Raw genomic sequence first — 21,073 nt, forward strand, 5'->3', positions numbered from 1 at the left:
AACAGAACAGATTTTCTTGCCGAAGGATAGACTAGAGGAAAGCTAGCAATACCAAAAACCGAACATAATAATATTTATAAATTTTAAACCAGCAATCCATAATGAAAAGTAGAGAGCTGTATAAATCACTTAAAGAACTAGAAATAATTTGAATAAATAACTAGAAAAATCATGAGAATGATACAACTAACACTGCGAAGAATAGAAAACCAAGTTAACGTAAATAATGAAATATCAGACAATTTTCTAATAGTAAAATACTACTGTATTTTACTATTAGAAATACTTCATTTACTATATTCTAATAGTAAATGAAGGAAAAAGGGATCGATCTAAGCCTACGCTCTACGGGGATTGGGGACATAATATCTGACTGACATGTGTCGGATGCGTTATACTTATCGGATCATGCATACATATCCTTTGGGATAAACTCAGTCAAACCGGAACCAGGATTCTATAGAGACCCTAAGGTGACCGATTCCGAATCCTTTAGGAGCGATCAAGAGGGACTTGAATTAATTATGGTTCCCCTGATCGCAATATTTAGAGCTAGCCATGCCCTGGGATACATTCCCAAAGATTGGAGAAGGGCAAGAGTGGCGTTTATTCCCAAACCAGGAAAAACATTACACCTTAGCAAAATCGTACATAACAGGCTTATAAGTCTGACTTCATACATGTTGATAACCATGAAGCAGCAAAAGTTCATTTTCTATTGACTTCTAGATATTTCAGTCGAACACAAGCTGCCCTCAAAATAATTGTTTACAGTAAATTATTCATATTCCTTTATCTTTCTTTCTTTCTTCCCTTCCTTACGCCCGCGCCCTTTTAGGTGTCGGATTTGGGTTTAGTTACATATGCTACATATTCACTCACCTCTTCAATTCTTTTCTGTTTTGTGCTATTATTTCCATTTCTTCAAACGGTTTTCTTTTTTTTTTTAATCTTTTCCACATCTACAATTTGATGTATACATATAAATTTTTCCTCGGTCTGCCTTTTTTTGTAATATTTCTTGTTTCGTTAATTTTTCTTATTAGTCTACTCGGTTTAATTCATATCAGATAATGTATAGGTACAGTATTATAGGTATTATAGGTATACCAGTCTCTTTATTATTTTGTTCATTATTAGTTCCTGTTTGGCTATCCCTCTTATTGTCCCATTTCTTATTCTATCCCATTTGGTCTACTATAGCTCGTCGATGTCTCATCTCCTTTGCGTTTATCCTACTATTATGTTTTGTCGGCAAAGTCATTTTAACTCGTACATAGTATCGTCTGTATCACAGTCATATTATACAATACAGGTCATAAATTTAATCACATATTCTGGGGCCAAAAATAGTTGGATTGAACCTAACTTACCGCTGTACACTAATTTTTATAATAGTTATTGTGAAATTAATTTTTTTGCAATTTCGACTTTTTTCGCAATTATTTTAACAATAATTAACTATTTAGATGGGAAATAAGCCACAATTAAATTGAAAAAATAATTGGGGCTTATTATTATAGTTTATTATAATATTATAAAAATTAATTTATTAAAAATAAATGAGCATATCAAACTTTGTAATACGCCATTTTAAAGCTTTTCCATGTTCTCGAAGATATTTATATTAGAAAAACCATATTTTCTATTGATTTGAAAAAAAAGGAAAAAAGTCCGTTTCTTCCAACGTCCAAACGAAAAAATCATATTTTTTTCAAAAATATTCATTCTAAACCCGTCAAAATATTCGAGGTTCTTACTAATGCTAAAATAAAAAAAGTCATAGGAATTACTATAAATTTTAATTTTTGTGGAAATAACGATGTTTTATTTTTCACTTTTTTCTAAAAAAATTTGAAAGGGTCCTCTTATTTTCACCATAACTTGCTTAATTTTGATGTTATTATTAAACATATTAACTCATTCATTTCATAGGTATACCTGATTATGGTAGGGGAGCAAAGTATGCTAAATGTGCAGTCACTCGAGCGTTATGGGGACCTATTGGGTTGTGAAGAGTAGGTTTTAAAACCAAAAAAGTTAAGTAAAGTTTTCCATTTTAGCGGGCGCTTGCCATTTTTTAATTTAATTTCCAACAATCGTTTTTTCCGATTATAACGCCATCTATCCATAATTCGAAAAAATGTTTCGAATAAAAGTTACTTATTTTTACGTAAGGTATCCAAATCTGCAATAAAAAATGGGGCTCCTATTTAAGATTTTAAAGTTACCCCCCTCCCCACCTCCGTGGGGGTCGTGTTTGGTGCCATTAGATAGATTTTTTTAAAGATATTGAATAAGTGTATTTTACAGTTTTTCGATCTGATGTTCATTTCGCGAAATATCGGGGGATTCGTATTTAAAATAATAAATTTACCCCCACCCCTCTCCCTGGGAAGTCGTGTTTGGTATCATTCGATAGATTTTAAAAAAATATTGAGTACGTATTTTTTAGTTTTTCGATCTGTATTCATTTCGCGAAATATTCGCTTTTTTCTTGTGAAACTTTGGGACACACCCATTTCCTTACGCCCGGCTCAAATCGTCAGATTTTTGAAATATACACTCTTTTGCATGTACTTAACTTACCTTATCTTAATCTGACAATTTCGAGTTTTTTTAAGGATAGATTTTTTTTCGGGCCCCCTTTAACGAACTCCCCTGTGTTAAGAGCCAATATATGGTAGAGGTACATCTGCAGGGTACCAGGTTTCTCACCATATGATAATCTGTCGCGCTCGAGTAACTGCAAAAATCCCCGCTTGGGCTCCCCTACCATTACTTTGACCAGTGTTTATAATAAGTATATTTTTTTATAAAATACATCGTGTTCCCGATATTTAAGCTTGAATATGTACCTATAATCCGGTTGAAAATTATTGATTGTACAGTTTTTACGACGCAGGTCATTTGTACCTATTTACGGATAATAGATTTAAGTAGGTACTTGCAAGAAAAAAATAGACTTTCAATTAACTAGAACTTTGAATTAATATTATTATTAAAAGGTTTTTAATTAAGGAATTTATATTGTATTTTTTATTAGCTTTAATTTTGGTAATAATAAGTTTAAAACCATTTAAAACATGTATTTTTTTCACAAAAAATTAAAATCTTTGATCTTTTTCAAAAAAAACTTAAAAAAATGCTTTTTTTCAAAATAACTTAAAAATTATTAGAGATACCAAAAATCTCAAACCATAAAAAAGTAACTTTTTCTTAAGGGGCCTCATAGCTTTGGTTGCCTCTAAGGGGCTATTTTTCAATCATTGGTAATTATACTTCCAACATAATAATATGCGGTAACTATTTCCAATCGAGTATTTTTTCATATTATATGTATTTGATTTCTTCCTTTTCGCTGATGACCATAATTTTAATTTTCTTGGTGTTAATTTCCATTTTTAGTTTCTCTATTGTCTCTGTCCACACGTTCATAAGTTTTTGCATTTTGGTCACGAAATCTACTATAAGGACCATGTCATCCGCATAATGTAAGACTCATATTTTTACTGGCTGTAATCTTTTGTATCCTAATATTGTCCGTATTTGGCTGGTTCTTTCTCAAGTATTTCTAATCAATTCGTTCATGACTATTATGAATTGACAATTGTTTACAGGAACCCATTCATATTCTTTTATCTAAATACAAAATACACACAATGTACTTAATAAATGCCAATTAAAAAAATTAAGACCTAAACATTTCCGTCTCACCGTATAATTTTCTTTTCTTAAACGACGTCGAAAATCATTGGTCTTTAGGAGCAATTAAAGGCAAAGGTAGTCGTTTCAGTAATTTTTCATTCATGCATTGATAATTGATTATTAAATTGTTTAGAAGGAAGTAGTGATTAAATAAAAGGTATATAAAAATAAAGACCGTTTGGATTGGTAATCAAATTTAACAATGAAGAAGATTGTGGTGGGATTGTGCGTAGTTTTGGCAGTACACTATGGATTTTGTGCGGTGAGTTTTGATTCTTTTAATAATTTTTTAATTTTCTCAAAATGATGGTATTATATCGTCGGTTAATAAAATTTTTCAATTTATTTTTCTTTTGCAAATTCCGCGTAATTTCAGCTATTTTTTATTTAGCCTACGGGTTACATTACAGAATAGGTAATTAAATTACTTCTTCTTCTTCTTCTTCTTGTAGTGCCTATCCGTTTCGGATGTTGGCGACCATCATGGCAATCTGTACTTTGTACACTGCTGCTCTGAAAAGCTTTCTGGTTGTTGTGTTGAACCACGTATGTACATTTTCAGCCATGACATCCTTCGCCTTCCTGGCGATCGTTTTCCTTCTACCGTTCCCTGTAAAATTAGTTGCAGCAGTCCATATCGCGGACTTTCCCAGACGTCACCTGCAAGAAAATTGATGCTTTCAAAATGTGGCTTTATCGTCGAATCCTGAAGATATCTTATACCGACAGTGACGTAACAAAATCCGTCGGGGCCCCACGCAGACTTGGAAATGGGGCCACCTTTAAAAAATTATTAAATGCGACATGTGTAACAAAAACTTATATGTATGTATTATATCCCAGTAAATAAACGTGAAATACGGCGATACCGAGTAATTTTTACTGTCACCACCAAAGTGGTCCAATCAATACTTTTCGATTTATTTGCGAGTGAAAATGTTCAACATTGTTCGACAAAAAAATCCACGTTTTCAGGCGGTTTTTCGCAAATATGTAACTCAAAAAGTAAGAATTCGAAGTAAGTAGCAAAAATGTAGCTTATACAAAAATGAAGTCTATCGACCCAGTAAATGCAAAGGGCCTAGCCGGGTAAGATGATGAAAAGTGCCCCCAACCCGATTCGAATTCCATATAGGTCACCGTTTAGCATATATAGTGAAATTAACCCACTGAAATTTTTAGCCCCCTAGGTGGTCATGTGACCCACTAGAGCCTAATTAGGGTTTTTATGTTTTTATTTTTTATCTCAGCTGCATCGAGAACTAGCGAAAAACTTTAAATAAAAAAATCATAAGATTTAAAAAGTTCTGTCAGAAAAAAATTTTGCTTTTAATTTTTGGCGGGAAATTTAAATTTTAGAACGATTTCAAAATTTTAAATGAGTATAAAAAAATAACTAAGACATTCGTTTTCACGAGAAAAATATATAACGTGTATTTTTGCATAATGTTTCACCCTGAATTTTTTCAAATTTTTAAAATTGGTGAAACGCACCTTTATAAATAAAAAACCGAATTTTTTCGGTTTTTTTTTTCGTTTTTTGATACAATTTTATACATATTTTTCAAAAAAGGTAACACCATCACTGAACTAGGTGAAAAACTGAAAAATAATTGGGGTTTGCTTAATAAAAATTTTTTGTAACGCCATCCATTTTCAAGATACAGGGCGTTGAAGAAAACAAAATTTTACACATTTTTTACGATTTTGCCGAAACTACTGGCAACATTGTAATAAAATTTGGCGAGTTTTAAGAGGTAGTTGTTGTGCATTTTTTGACATACAATTAAGAATTTTATATTTATCATTGGCGCGCATATGGATAATGGTCTGAATATTTAAAGAAAAAAGATAGTACGCCACTGACATTAACAATCACATAGAATTAACAATCGTTTTTGTATTCCTCGTTCAATTTGTGACAAAAAACCTATCTTCCTATTTTTTCATACGAGGCGCCATTTTTCTGCAAAAAATAAAATATCTTAACGCTTCCAAAGTATTCGAATTAGTTTTTATAATAAATGTTCTAACCAGTTTATGTAGATGTAGAAACTACTAATTAGTATTTTATTTCATAGAAGTTTGAATACTTTGTAACGGGTAAGATGTTTTATTTTTTGAATAAAAATGGCGCGTCATATGAAAAAATAGGAAGATAGATTTTTTGTCACCAATTGAACGAGGAATTCAAAAACGATTGTTAGTTTGAAATATGTCAGTGGCGTACTATCTTTTTTCTTTAAAAAGTTCAGACCATTACCCCTATGCGCGCCAATAATAAATATAAAATTCTTAATTGTATATCAAACAATAAACAACAACTACCTCTTAAAACTCGCCAAATTTTATTACAATGTTGCCAGTAGTTTCGGCAAAATCTTAAAAAATGTGTAAAATTTTGTTTTCTTCAACGCCCTGTATCTTGAAAATGGATGGCGTTACAAAAATTTTTTATTAAGCAAACCCCAATTATTTTTCAGTTTTTTACCTACTCCAGTGACGGTGTTACCTTTTTTGAAAAATATGTATAACATTGTATCAAAAAACGAAAAAAAAAAACCGAAAAATGCGGTTTTTTATTTTTAAAGGTGCGTTTCACCAATTTTAAAAATTTGAAAAAATTCAGGGTAAAACATTATGCAAAAATACACATTATATATTTTTTTCGTGAAAACGAATGTCTTAGTTATTTTTTTATACTCATTTAAAATTTTGAAATCGTTCTAAAATTTAAATTTCCCGCCAAAAATTAAAAACAAAATTTTTTTCGTACAGAACTTTTTAAAGCTTACAACTTTTTTATTTAAAGTTTTTCGCTAGTTCTCGATGCGGCTGAGATAAAAAATAAAAACCTAAAAACCCTAATTAGACTAGGTGGGTAACATGACCACCTAGAGGGCTAAAAATTTCAGTGAGTTAATTTCACTATATATGCAAACGGTGACCTATATGGAATTCGAATCGGGTTGGGGGCACTTTTCATCATCTTACCCGGCTAGGCCCTTTGTAGCTCATGAAAAATTGTTCTTATTAGTCAAATTCCAAATCGAATATTTCAACGTGAAATAACCAAAAAATGAAGCACTTTTCGAGGAAAACTCATTAAAACTGTTTTAAGCGTTTTAAAAAAGTTTTAGGTATTTTTACTTTTTATAAAAATTTCTATTATCAAAACTAAGCGAGTTACGCTCAAAATATAGTTAAAGCCTTTTTTGGTAAAAAAAAAATTGTGACAATCTGCCCCTATTTAGCACCCCAAATGAAACTAATCATTACCGCTTTACAAATTACCTAAGTTTTTTTTATACGACCTGTTAGTTTTACCAGTTCAAAGTGCTGATTTTTAAATGGGTTTTATTTGAAAGGGCTGTAACGAGTCACTATTACGAGTATATGGAAATTTTGAACAGCCATATCTTAAGCAATTTTTGTCTTACAGAAAAACAAAATAAAACCAAAATATTTATAAAATCCAAACCTACAGTTCTTTACTCTTTGAGATTTTTCGTATCACTAATACTCAAGGGCGGATCCAAGACCGATTTTCGGGGGCCATGAACGTTTCTTATGATACATGCATAGCTTAGGTTACCTCACATTTTACCTCAACCTTTACTACCGTTTAGCACAAAGTTAAAAACATTTCTCTCGTAGCAAGCGGGATATGTGTAACAATTTTTCAATAGCTACAACTTTCCTTTTACTGTGTCGATATACTTCATGAATGGGTACACCATTTTTTTTGTTTTTTTTTGAGTTACATTTTTGCTAAAAATATTTTTTCGATAATTTTTCGATAATATTTATTTCGATATAATACTTATTTTCTCAGTTATTTGCGAAAAACCGCCGAATACGTGTTTTTTTTCTTGAAAAATAAACATATTCACTCGCAAGTCACTTGAAAAGTATTGACTTGAATAAAGAAGCTCTGTAGAACAAAAATTGATTATAATTAGTCAATTTATCCATTTCCGGACTAATTTTAAACGTATGTTTTTCACCCCCGAGAAGGGGTGACTCTCACCTCCCAAGTAAAAGCAACCAACGGCACAACTCCAACTTTGAAGTGTAGGATAAGTAGAATCTAAATCCAAATTGCCAAGCAAATACGTCGTAAGTCGTAATGCTGATAATTACACTCCAAAACGGTCATTTACTGCACTCCTTATGACAACTTACAACTTAAATAATATAACAATAACACCTTTTTACATATATTAGACGACAAGATGGGGCCCCTGGCATATTTGGGCCCCGACGCAAGCTTCATGCTGCGGGGGCCTCTGTTACGCCCCTGTATACCGACCCCATTACTAATCAGGGTGTTATATTAGGAATACAAAAAGAAAAAGAGCTGTCAACTACAATAAAAAGCCAAAATCGAATATCTCGGTCATATCATGAGGAAGAGCGAACTAATTTTACAGGGAAGAGTAGAAGGAAAACGAGGAACAACAAGGCGAAGTCTGAAAAATTTACGTACGTGGTACAAAAGAACAACCACAAATCTTTACAGAGCAGCAGTGTGCAAAGTACAGATTGCCATAATAATCGGCAACGGATATACACTACAAGAAGAAGGACTTCAAGGAACGTAAAGCTAAATAAGCAATAATAGGTCAGCTATCTGCCAACTATGTTTATAATATTGTTAACAAAAGGAAGGATCTTCTTTTCTGAAAGCCGAAACGTTAAACAAAGAATTTTTAATTTTGGAATTGTTGTGGTTTCATCCCGTTAATATAGTTATCTAAACAAAAACGAAGTTGTCACAATATTATAGTTTAAAAGACAAATAGTACTAATCCGGATATTACTTTATCAATCCTTTTTTACAGATGTCTGAAAAACAAATTAATGCAACTAAAAAACTGGTCCGAAATACATGCATGAATAAAGCAAATGTGGCTCCAGGTAAGTTTAAACAAACTTTTTTTTATTGGTACCCCATTTTGTTTGTTTAAAGTACGCCTCAGCGTGTTTAAATTCAACTTTCACAAACGCGCGTATTTTAAAGTTACCATGGTAACGTCCAGAGCCGCCGCTAACAGTTTGGCTGCCCGTGTGCAATTCCAATTATGCCGCCCCCTCTTTAACTATAACTATTTAGATTGGCCTTTCAGAAAGTCCCTTAGTTTTCTTACATACATAAGGGTATGAAAAAAGAGAAAGAATACTTCACAAATAATAACCATTTAATAATGATAATTTGCAATACAATATTTTAAAACTATACATTAATATTCCTAAGAAACACTTACTACAAAACAAAAATGTAATTATTATATTCTTAAAAAATACAAGTTTTTACCAAATTATTTAAATGATTGCTTGTTTTAAAAATACAATACAAAAAAGTACAAATTTTTATAATTATTATAATTTAAAAAATAAAATAACTCAAATACCTAATTACATAAATGTAATTATTTTATAATTAAAAAAATGGTTTTAAGCAAAATGATTTAAAGGATAAAAAGAAACACGCCTTTAAAATTTAATAAAGCTCCAATAAATTAACGAGAAATACGGCGATACCGTATAATTTTCAGGGTCAACTCCTAATTGCATGAAAATTTGGATTTAGGTTCTACTCATCTTCCACTTCAAAGTTGAACTTTTGCCGTTGGTTGCTTTTACTTGGGGGGTGAAAGTCAATCCTTCTCGGGGGTGAAAAAAATATACGTCGTCTAAAATAAGTCCTGAAACAGATAAACTGACTAACTTTAAGCCACTTTTGTTCTATAGAGTTTTTTAACATAGGTACTAGGTTAATTCAGTAGTACTAGAGTCATTTGAGACTAAAAATGTTTACTTTTCAACAAAAGAAAACACGTTTTCAGGCAGTTTTTCGCAAATACTCAAAAAATTTCGATAAAATACTATTTTATCGAAAACAATATTCTTAGACAAAATGTAGCATATGAAAAAAAAAGAGAAAATGGTACATTCGTATTCTATAGAATCAGTAAAAGCAAATTTGTAGCTTATGAAAAAAACGCTCTTATCCGTCAAATTATAAATCGAATATTTCAACGTGAAATTACCAAAAAATGAAGCTCTTTTCGGGGAAAAGCCCATTAAAACTTTTTAAAGTGTTTACAAAAAGCATTATTTTTATGTTTTATAAAAGTTTCTAGCATCAAAACTAAGCGAGTTAGCCTCAAAATAAAGTTGGCTCCTTTGGTAAAAATATCGTGAAGATCTCCCCATATTTAGCGCCCCAAATTAAATTAATCGTTACCGCTTTACAAACAGTACTTTTTACTATATATATTTTATATTATCTGTAAGTTTCACCGTGTGCTTAAGTGCTTATTTTTGAAATGGTTTTAGTTAAAAGGGCTTGAACGAAATATCCATATCTTAACCAATTTTTCTCTTACAGAAAAACAAAATAAAAACTAAAATATCTATAAAAGCAAAAACTACATTTTTTACTCTGAGATTTTTTGTATCACTAATACTTTTTACGTTAAAAAACAACATTTTTCCAAAAGTTTAAAAACTTTTTTTTAATATAGAACCATTTTTTTTTTCAAAAACATGCACTTCGAACCGGTCAAACTTACAGATCATAATATAAACAATACATATACCTATAAAGTAAAGCGGTAACGGTAACGATTAATTTCATTTAGGGTGTTAAAATAAGTAGGATTTTCACAGAACAAGAGTTTAGGGACAAAGGCACAAGCACAGCATCAATGAATAAGGCGATAAAAAATGTTTAATAGTAAATGAAACAGAGGCAAAATATAATGTTCTTGAAATTTATTATCTAAACAAATGCGAGCGGATAAGTTAAGTGCTATTTTGCTTATATCCCAGGTTCTGAATATAGTTATATTTTCAAACGTACGTATTCAGCTGAAATGAAATCAGATACATTGACAGACTTTTATAAAAAGTAAACTATTACATTTTCAGTTGGTGATTTCGCTGACGCTATATTTCGTATAAAAGAAAATAGTAATTGCTCTCCGTCCTTACTCGTTCTGTTTGTTTGGGTTTTGATTTGCCGCCCCCTGGACATGCCGCCCTTGTGCGGTACACCCCTTGCACGCCCGCTTATGGCGGACCTGGCAACGTCAAATAAATAAAATATGAATGAAGTATTAATAACAAATGCTTCAAAAGCTTTATTCAATAATTGAAAATCTTAATCTTTTAAATTAATGTAAAAAGTACAGTTGGTTTGAAATATCCCTTCCCACATAGTCGACGGCTTGTACTGTTCCGACATTTTCTAAAGATAAGCAAGAACAACTCGTTCATCTGTTTCTGTTACCTTTTGCTCTTTCATCCATTTAGTGAATTTGTATTCTTTTTTATAAGTATCTTCCGATTTTTACGGTATTAACCGCGATTTTGCTTTACTATTTAAGTACCTTATCAATGTTAGAACTGATTTTTAAGCAATTTACAACAATAACAATTAATCATATGTGATAGATTGCAAATTAATTTTTGTTTGTCTCATTTCCACAACAACGAAAGGTATATACTGACATCACAAATTCAACCATTTTACGATAGTAGGTACCTACATGATTTCAAAGTGTACAAATAAAAAAATAGCGTAAGTATTCGTGGATACTGGTCTTTAAAACACTTGTTCTATACTTGCACTAGCTCAAAGACCTCAATGTCCACTTATACTTTAATATACATAGCTACATCAGAATATTTCAATTGCATTTTGCAAATGCCCTTTCATTTTTTAATTCGATCTGTATATGATACATATTTTGATTGGGTACAGGAAATTCAAAAGTTGTCGGACCTTCCGTTGAAAATGACCTTATTTCTCTGTTATTCAAAGAACTCCCTTACCGCATTTTGTACTTCTTTGTCCGACTCTACGACCTCTTAGCGCCTTTTTAAGTGGCCCAAAGATGTGAAAATCACAAGGCGATAAATCGGAGCTATAGGATGGATGCTCTACTATCCTCCATCTCTTTCGTTGTAGATTGTCTTTCACTACTTTGGCAACACGACGCCAATCATTGTCAATCGTGTAAAAGGATGACAACATGTGTAAGCTTATCTGGACATTTCGGTCTTATTGCTTGATGGCAAGTTAATGTAAGATAATAATGTCACTTTAATTCTTCGCCAGCAATTATTAACGAAAGTCAGTATTATTCTGTATCCGTCTGTATTCCTTAAGATGTTGCAAATATAAAATCTACGCAGGCTTTTTTGGTCCTCTGACAAAAGGCGAGCACCCCATTGTTAAGAAACTTTGCTGTACCTAACCTAGTTTGTGTGTAACTCAGTTTATGTACGATAACATGGACCGATCCTATACCCTTAGTCTCATCCACATTCATCTCTCAATAACTTTCCTCCGATGTGAATGGGCAGAGGAGAGGAAGACCAACTGTTTGGCCACAGCGATCACCGAAATTGTCAAGAAATTTATTCTTATTCATTTTGGGACTATATAACAAACCTTCTGTACCAGAAGCAATCTCACAATGCCAGATGATATGAAAAATAAAACAGAGAAGGAAGATTTTAATAATTATTGATTTAGAAATGTTAACAAATGAGAGTCGGCTACAAACTTGCATAGGCGTTGAAGGTGGATATTTTGAAAATCTGCTTTAGACTTATTTTTATAATATCACATTAATTGGTACAGCTCCCGGAACGAACCATGGCTGACGAGAAACGCTGTCGACGGTCGTACGCCCACCTAAACTCTACATTCTCTAAACAGACACGATTTCTCTCACCAGCCATGGTTGGCTCCGGGAGCTGTACATTTATTGCATATTGTCATTGATTATAAATATTCCATATGTACTTATTAATCAATGATATTGTATACAGTTGTTACCGGCCAAACCCGATTTCAGAACAAACTAGTTTGGCCTAGACCAAACTAGTTTATCCTATCGCGCGTAGGCCAAACTAGTTTGTCCTAGGCCAAACTAGTTTATCCTGATATAAATACATACACTTCGGGCCAAACTAGTTTGGCCTAGGTCAAACTAGTTTATCCTGATATAATAAAGACTCGCACTTCAGGATAAACTAGTACGGTCTAGTCTAAACCAATTTAGCCGAGTCGAAAGTAATTTAGCGAACATGTAAGGACGTTTACATGCGGGGAATTCCCAAATCACGTCCCAACAGTGATGGCAAAAAATTATTATACATCGGTATATTGTATCATATGATACATCGAATAAAGATATTGATACATGCTGTAAATCAATATATTCTTGTATAATTAAATAATATTTAAAATAATAAATAAAAGAATGAGGTTTTCTCCAAAAATTAAAAGAAAATATACACTTACGAATAAAATCGAGTACGAATTAATATTGTTTTCACCAATTTTGAAAAAATGTGAAAACCTTGAATTATCCACGTCCGTCTATCCGTCCATTCGTCCGTCTGTCTGTCTGTCCGTGAACTCAACTTCTCCGTCATTATACCAGGTAGCATGACAAATGAGGTGTCAAATGAAAGCTTATAATCCAATGATGGTACTAAAGGTGAGAAATTTGACCTAGGTTGTATGTCCGTCTGTGAATATCTCAATATTAATGTTTGTTATTTGTTAGGAATAATTATAATTTTAATAAAAATTATTATTTTTCCAAGAACAAAGTAATTTATTCAATTTATTATTTATATTAAGCCGTACTAGTTCGCCGAATTACTTTCTTCTTCTTGGCTTTTTCCCATTTAGGGGAGTGCAATTAGAACGAAAAAATGCATTGTTTCGGAAAAATTCAAACAAGCTTATATTTTTCTAAAACTTTTTTTGTTAGTTTATACACATGTTAAAGTAAAAAGTTCTACTCGCGGATTTGGCAGCTAATTGTTTATTAATATTTGTTTAAACAATAACAATTGTTTTGTATTAATAATCTTAAAATATCGTTAAATTCATCATTTTACTTTGATCAAATATGTTTCTATTTTGTTTTTGATTATACTGAATCCGAATATGGCATTGCAATTTGAAAATTGTTATACAGAAGCTCTTATACAGTATGTCTGCGTAGCTAGGAACCATATGGAAAACTTTTTTATTATCAATTTTACGAAAAAAAACTAATTTTCATAAAATACTCTGGATAGTCAAAAATCTAAAACTCAACTATCAGATATCAAATTTTATCAATTTTATACGAGTTATGTCAAAAATATGAACTTCGTTAAAGAGTAAAGTACCTTTATATTTCAGAATATCAAAAAATGCTTTTATAAAAAGTTGTTTGAAATTAAAAACTATGTTTAAATATACAATTACATTATTCTAATCGAAAAATTTTTTTCAATTATTTCTCAAATTACGGATACTTATCATCATTTTATTACAATTATGATAACTATTTTATTATCACTTTTGCGAAAAAAAGTTATTCTTCATAAAATGCTCTCCCTGGCCTAAAATCTAAGATACAACCATCAAATATTAAACTTTTTTAATTTTATACGAGGTATGTAAAATATGAATTTTTCGTAAGAGTTAAGTGCCTTTATTATTCACAATATTTTAATTAGAAGGATGTAACTGAACACTAAAACAAATTATTTAATTCCAAACAACTTTTCTTAATAACAGTTTTCGATATTGTGAAATTTAACGATACTTTACTCTTGAGTGAAATTCATATTTTTTGACATACCTCGTGTAAAATCCATATTTGATGAATGCATCTTAGATTATATACGATGCAGAGTATTTTATAAAGAATAACTTTTTTTCGTAAAACTGATAATAAAGAAGTTATCAATGGGTTCCAAGTTACGCAGACATACTGTATAAGAGCTAAAAAAATTTTTTTTCTGAACACTTATTATTGTTGAAGTTTGGCCTAGACCATACTAGTTTATCTTAACGCGCTTAGGACAAACTAGTTTGTCCTGAAATCGGGTTTGGTCGGTAACACAGTGATGATCGCGCTAATAACTGGCAAAATAGCTCAAAAGATGGAAACATAAACACATTGCGAAACAAAAAGAGATGAAAGTAGTGGAGGTGGAAATGATTGTTAAAAACGTATAAATTAACAATATATTACATAGTTTCCCACCTTTAGCCGTCTGTGACAGTAGAATTTTATAAAATTTTATAGAATTTTATAAAATTCTACTGTTACAATGACAGTTGTCATACTCCTCTGATACATCTAAAGGTGGGACACGATGTAATGCAATGTTAATTATTTATCCGTTTATAACGATTATTTCCATATCCACTAGTTTTATCTCTTTTTGTTTCGCAATGTATTATGTTTTCCATCTTTTGCGCTATTATACCGGTTATTAGCGCGCTCATCACTGTATAATAATAATAATATCGTATGGCATTTTTGCCGGGGAGATCCTTTCGGATTGTTCCGGCGCCACTTACACCTTTAACCCTGTTTCAAGTAACTATATAGTAAGTTTCATAGTATCGATGTACACTAGCCCAGGGGGACCTGCGGCTTAACGTGCTCTCCGATCCACGGTGAAACGGCTCGTATCATTTTTTAGAAATGAAAAATTGATTGTCGTTGGCAGGGCTCGAACCCGCGTGCTCTGGCGTATGAGGCAAGTGATCATGCCGTTGAGCTACGGCCGTTTTCATATTGTATATATTATTGTGTTTTCAATTTATCAATCAAAAGCAAAATGAAAATTAAATTAAATTTTTTTAAATAACGCGGGCACATAAATTTGATACACCCTGTATATTGAGATGTAAATATTTATTAGAATTTAGTTTGGATGTAAGTGGATTTCTCTTTTAATGAGCTTTCCGATGACCATTAAAGACTTTTGTGAATAATTAAAGTGAAAAGGACGATGTATTTAGTTTTTAAAATGGAAATAGATTGTTTATTACGGGGACTATAGAATCCACAGGTATAGGTAATTATCAATTTCTAGAAAAGGTGGTTTAAAAGAAAGTTTGGAATTTTAATATTTGTTTCAACCCGAGTAAATGTTGTAGAATTTCCCCGAAAGTAATTAGGATGGTCGGAATAATTTTGAAAATGACTGTTTGTTTGTCGAATGGAAAAGATTGTTTCTGATTCTTGGCAAGTTGGAAGGGGAAAAGTGGTTTAAATGATTGAGAGAGTTTGAAAAAGAAGTCATTATGTTATTTGGCATCGCTGAGGAGCGGTCGACGTTTTGGTGGATAAGTAGTTAGCAAATACCAGTGGTTGTTTGATAGTGGAGAATAGTGGTGAAAAGTGGAACGAGAGACAGATCAAATTGAGACGAAATACCTCTTTGATTCTGTATTATTGTGAGAAGGAGAGCAGAGAATTTTTGGAGTTTTGTTTGAATCGAGTACGTGTCAAAAGAGGCCCGGCTTGTTGGAGAATTGGTGCTGGTATGCTGATAGTTTTGAAGCTGGAGAACGGAGAGGGCTTTGATGAGTAGCCTTTAACATAGTCAACGAGGGAGAGCTGTTTTGGGTCACGAGAAGACATCAGAGTGAGTGAAGCAAAAGGTCAGTCAACTTATGTGAAAGATATTTTTATGTTCGGAAACTAAAATTTTGAATAAAAGGCATATGAATTAAAATTCCAATATTTCTAAAAGTAAATAGGAAGTATAGCTAATCTTGCGAATACATAAATTTGCTTTGTTTAGTTTGTTTTACCAAAGTCATCGGGAACAAAACCGATAAATTGTTTTTTTTAACTATAATAAATTTAAGTGGTAAAGATTTCATTCGGACATCTGTGTCCACAGGTTTTAGATTTGATAGATTTTAGAGTATTGATTTTGACATATAAAAGACAATTCTTTATGTTTATTTTAATATTTTGCTTTATTTCTTTTCCCTATTTTATCCCGATTAGGATCAACTAAGAGATACTGAACCCACGAGAGAAGATAAGTATAACGTGAGATAATTTAGATTTTTATTAATAGTATAAAAAGACACCCTGAGATTTTTTATTCATATTTATGTATGATTTGCGACAATTAAATAATTAATCAGATAAATAATAATTAATATAAAATTAATAAAAAGCAGATCATAACAATATATACACCGTTATTAGGCACCAAAGCGGTAGGGATCTATGGAGGAGTATCATCAAGAAGTATCACCAAGCTGCAAGCCCTTATCCCTGCCGTACCGTTACCGCTTCGCCATAGGCCGATCAGACACCAGTTTATTCCAGACCAAGTTGTAGATTCTATTGAATTTTATACTACGACTTTGGCCTTTTTATTAATTTCAAATGACCGGGCTGGGGCTCGAACCTCGATCGCAAATCCACTAAACTTGTCGATCGACTGCGCCTCAGCTAACTGAGCCGTCTGACCGATGCATATTGTTATGGTTTATATTTTGTATTAGATATTTATTTAATAAGAATAATTTTGCTACATTATTACACAAGAACATTTCTACTTATACTCTGGGCTAATTAGCAAAATACAAGGAAAAGTTATTTACCAGCAATTTTATTGCTGGAATCGAATCTGATTATTGTATGTATTAATAATATAGGTATGCAAAGTCCGCAGATAGTGTGATACTTTTTTTATAAACAAAATGGCGCCCGAAAATCGTGTTTTTTTCAATTTTTGCTCTATAACTCCAAAAATTTTAACTTTACACCAAAAACACCCAAATAAAAATTCACCGCAATTAAATTCTGCATTGAGACGTGTTTTTCCCGATTCACTTCGACGAAAACTTTCCCCGTAAAAGCGGGTTTTTCCAACAAAATCTTTAATTTTCAACTAAAATTTTATATAAGTAATTGTTAATCAATAATTAAATAACTTGGTAATGTAAAAGCCCTTTTTGTATAGATTATAATTCCAGAAGCCGATGGAAATTGAATGAACAGTTTAGCAACAGTTGAATTGTTAATTGAAAATTTACGGTCGCTATAATAACGACAATAATTATGACACATAAGAATAACTATGATTTTTTCATAAAAAGACACTATACCTATCTAATGTACTTTACAGAATTGAAATTGGACTATTTAAGCGGCCTCAGGAATATTTTAAAATTATAAACAAGTTTTTGGCTTATAAACAAATAGAATATCTTGGGAAATATTAAACTAAATTAAATTGTAAAAACGGCAATCGAAGAACAGCGGCAGGGAGCTTCTTTTAAAAGAAAAAATGTTTAATTATGATGAGCAGTTCCTGAGATACAAGCGGTCAAAGTTGACCAGAATTTACGGCAAAGATATACACAATAGGATCATAATTTTCAAACCATCACTTTTTTTATTTTTGTCCTCTTTCTCCACACCAATTTTCATATCCTTAAAATACTCATAACATATATTATTATAATAAAAACTATCGATAGTACGTGTGAAAATTGTCAAAAACAGCAAAATTCCAATCAAAAATTAGGTTGGAGAAACTGTAACCCTCAAAGTTCAAAATCGGTATACGTTAAAAAAATGCATTTTCTCGGCTTCCCATGGAGCAATTTCCTTCATTCTTTTTTTGTTCCCAAGTAACTCGAGTAAAGCCATCGAACTAACGCCTTATTAAATGTCAGACTTGCTGTTGTTTTGTTATTTGTATAATAATAGATTAATTTATTTATACGAACAGAGAACTACATATTTTTTCCAGTTGTAGGCTTTTTTTTACATAAACTTACTACAAGTGTACCTTTTAAAGTTAAAAATATAAATATTCTCATTTGAAAGCTGTATAATTATTTAAACAATTTTTATTTAAACAAATTAAAATTTTGTGTTATAATAAATAAATAAATTAATTCTAACAAAACAAAATAACCGTGTGTCTGACATTTAATAATGCATTAGTTCGATGGCTCTACTCGAGTTACTTGGGAACAAAAAAAGAATGAAGGAAATTGCTCCATGGGAAGCCAAGAAAATGCATTTTTTTAACGTATACCGATTTTGAACTTTGAGGGTTACATTTTCTCCAACCTAATTTTTGATTGGAATTTTGCTATTTTTGGCAATTTTCACACGTATTATCGATAGTTTTTATTATAATAATATATGTTATGAGTATTTTAAGATATGAAAATTGGTGTAAAGAAAGAGGAAACAAATAAAAAGGTAATGGTTTAAAAATTATGATCCTATTATTTATATATTTGCCGTAAATTCCGGTCAACTTTGACTGGTTGTATCTCAGGAACTACTCATCGCAATTAAACATTTTTTCTTTTAAAAGAAGGTCCCTGTTGTTGCTTTTCGAATGCCGTTTTTGGAATTTAATTTAGTTTAATATTTCCCGAGATATTCTATTTGTTTATAATCCAAAAAATTGTTTATAATTTAAAAATATTCCTGAGGCCGCTTAAATAGTCCAATTTCAATTCTGTAAAGTACATTAGATAGGTATAGTGTCTTTTCATGAAAAAATCATAGTTATTCTTATGCATCATAATTATTGTCGTTATTGTAGCGACCGTAAATTTTTAATTAACAATTCAATTGTTGCTAAACTGTTCATTTAATTTCCATCGGCTTCTGGAATTATAATATATATAAAAAGGGCTTTTACATTACCCAGTTATTTAATTATTGATTAACAATTACTTATCTAAAATTTTAGTTGAAAATTAAAGATTTTGTTGGAAAACCCCGCTTTTTACGGTGAAAGTTTTCGTCAAAGTGAATCAGGAAAAACACGTCTCTATGTAGAATTTAATTGTGGTGAATTTTTATTTGGGTGTTTTTGGTGTAGAGTTGAAATCTTTGGAGTTATAGAGCAAAAATTGAAAAAAAAAACACGATTTTCGGGCGCCATTTTGTTTATAAAAAAAGTAGCACACTCTGCGAACTTTGCATACCTATATTATTAATACATACAATAATAAGATTCGATTCCAGCAATAAAATTGCTGGTAAATAACTTTTCCCAAAAATGGCCTATTCTCCGATAATCAGCCCAGACTATTAAAGAAATTGAAGTTATTCCTGAATTTTGAAGAAAACAAACAAAAAATATTTCGCAAAGTAATGAGTTTAGGTATATACCTATAGGGAAATGCATAATAAAAATGAAAGAGTATCATAAATAAAATATTTTGAAAACACAAAATAAAGCGTTGTGTATTTAATAATAAGTATGAGAAAATCTTAATTTTCTTTTGTAGTTCAACCTGTACATGAATATTTTCTGTATGTAGACCCGGCCGAAGACTTCTTCAAAGTCTATAAATTAAATATGCTTTTCTAGTTTAAATTCTCGTCATTTGTCGATAACTTGTTTGAAGGTTCTAATATGTATATTTTTCTTTTTTTTAGAAATCGTAGATGCTATGCACAAAGGAGATTTTAGTCAGGGACAGGTATTTTTCCATACTGTTAAAACTTAGTATGTAACTAATACTTATACGTTTTTTATTTTTAGTGCTATATATCATGTATCATGAACACGTACAAATTGGTAAGCATTTGAGTAAAGGTATTTGAATATTTAATTTAATACAATTTGTTTAACCTCGCAAAGACCTTAATTATTTTTTTGTGTGTATGTTTGTGTATGTTTCAAAAACCACTAAAATGGCTTAGAAATCACTAGAAAAATATTTAAAAAATTTACCACGTGGGCATTAAAAGAAAAATCTATTAAATCACAGAACAAATATGACAAAAAAATTAATGTATTTTTATTTAACAAAAAACGTATAAATACAAGTATAAAAAAGTACAAAATAAAGAGGTATAGAAACAAAATTTATTTTTTAGTGTGATAGGTTACAAAACATGGTACACATAATCCAAAATTACATTTGATGCACACTGTTCTCACTTTACTATTACAGCTTTCTAACCCGCATCTTCGCCTTTTACCATCTTTAGTAGAATCTACCAAATGTCCAATTTTATCATATCGTATGTCAGGTATTACTTTTCTCGAGTTAGCTTGAGGGGTAAGATTTGGTCCTGGTCGTAAAGTAATAGTTTGGTATTTTGTCAAATATCCTTGTACTAAATTGCGCCTAAATGTTAACTGGGACATTTTTGGGTCTTGGTGGCGGTACATTAACCAAGCATTAATGACATACAAATCAATAAGATATGTAAATGGATTACACCACCACTTTTTTCCTCGTATGTTTATCCTATACTCAATTAAATTTCGGTCCATTTGGTCTGTTCCCCCCATATACTCATTATATTTTCCTATTACAAACGGCCGCGGTACTTGGATATTTTTATGTTGTTCCTTGGAATATCTCTTTATAGTCTAAGAGCTAGAGGCGAGAAATCATCGTCATAAGTAATATGGAGTTTGGCATGCGAAATGTGTCTATTGTATGTTGATAATTATGACCCCTTTCAGGCTGACACCTCAGTGGATACAGGGAGTAGCAATAAGGGATGAAAGGGGAAAGTTAACGCAG

The 21,073-nt window shown here is 31.3% G+C and overlaps 1 protein-coding gene across 1 annotated transcript in view; it reads left to right on the plus strand.

The window, feature by feature from the left end:
• Positions 1–3,852: 3,852 nt before the first annotated feature.
• Positions 3,853–21,073, plus strand: part of LOC114331610 (general odorant-binding protein 72-like) — a 30,298-nt gene continuing 13,077 nt past the window's right edge. Inside the window, exons 1-4 of the mRNA XM_028281221.1 lie at positions 3,853–3,970; positions 8,553–8,628; positions 19,971–20,014; positions 20,077–20,112. Of these exons, the coding sequence (XP_028137022.1) occupies positions 3,911–3,970; positions 8,553–8,628; positions 19,971–20,014; positions 20,077–20,112 (216 nt within the window). The 5' untranslated portion in view covers positions 3,853–3,910. The remainder of the gene's footprint in view (positions 3,971–8,552; positions 8,629–19,970; positions 20,015–20,076; positions 20,113–21,073) is intronic.

The sequence above is a fragment of the Diabrotica virgifera genome, chromosome 2 (assembly GCF_917563875.1).
Source record: "Diabrotica virgifera virgifera chromosome 2, PGI_DIABVI_V3a".
NCBI classification, from domain to species: Eukaryota; Metazoa; Arthropoda; class Insecta; order Coleoptera; family Chrysomelidae; genus Diabrotica; species Diabrotica virgifera.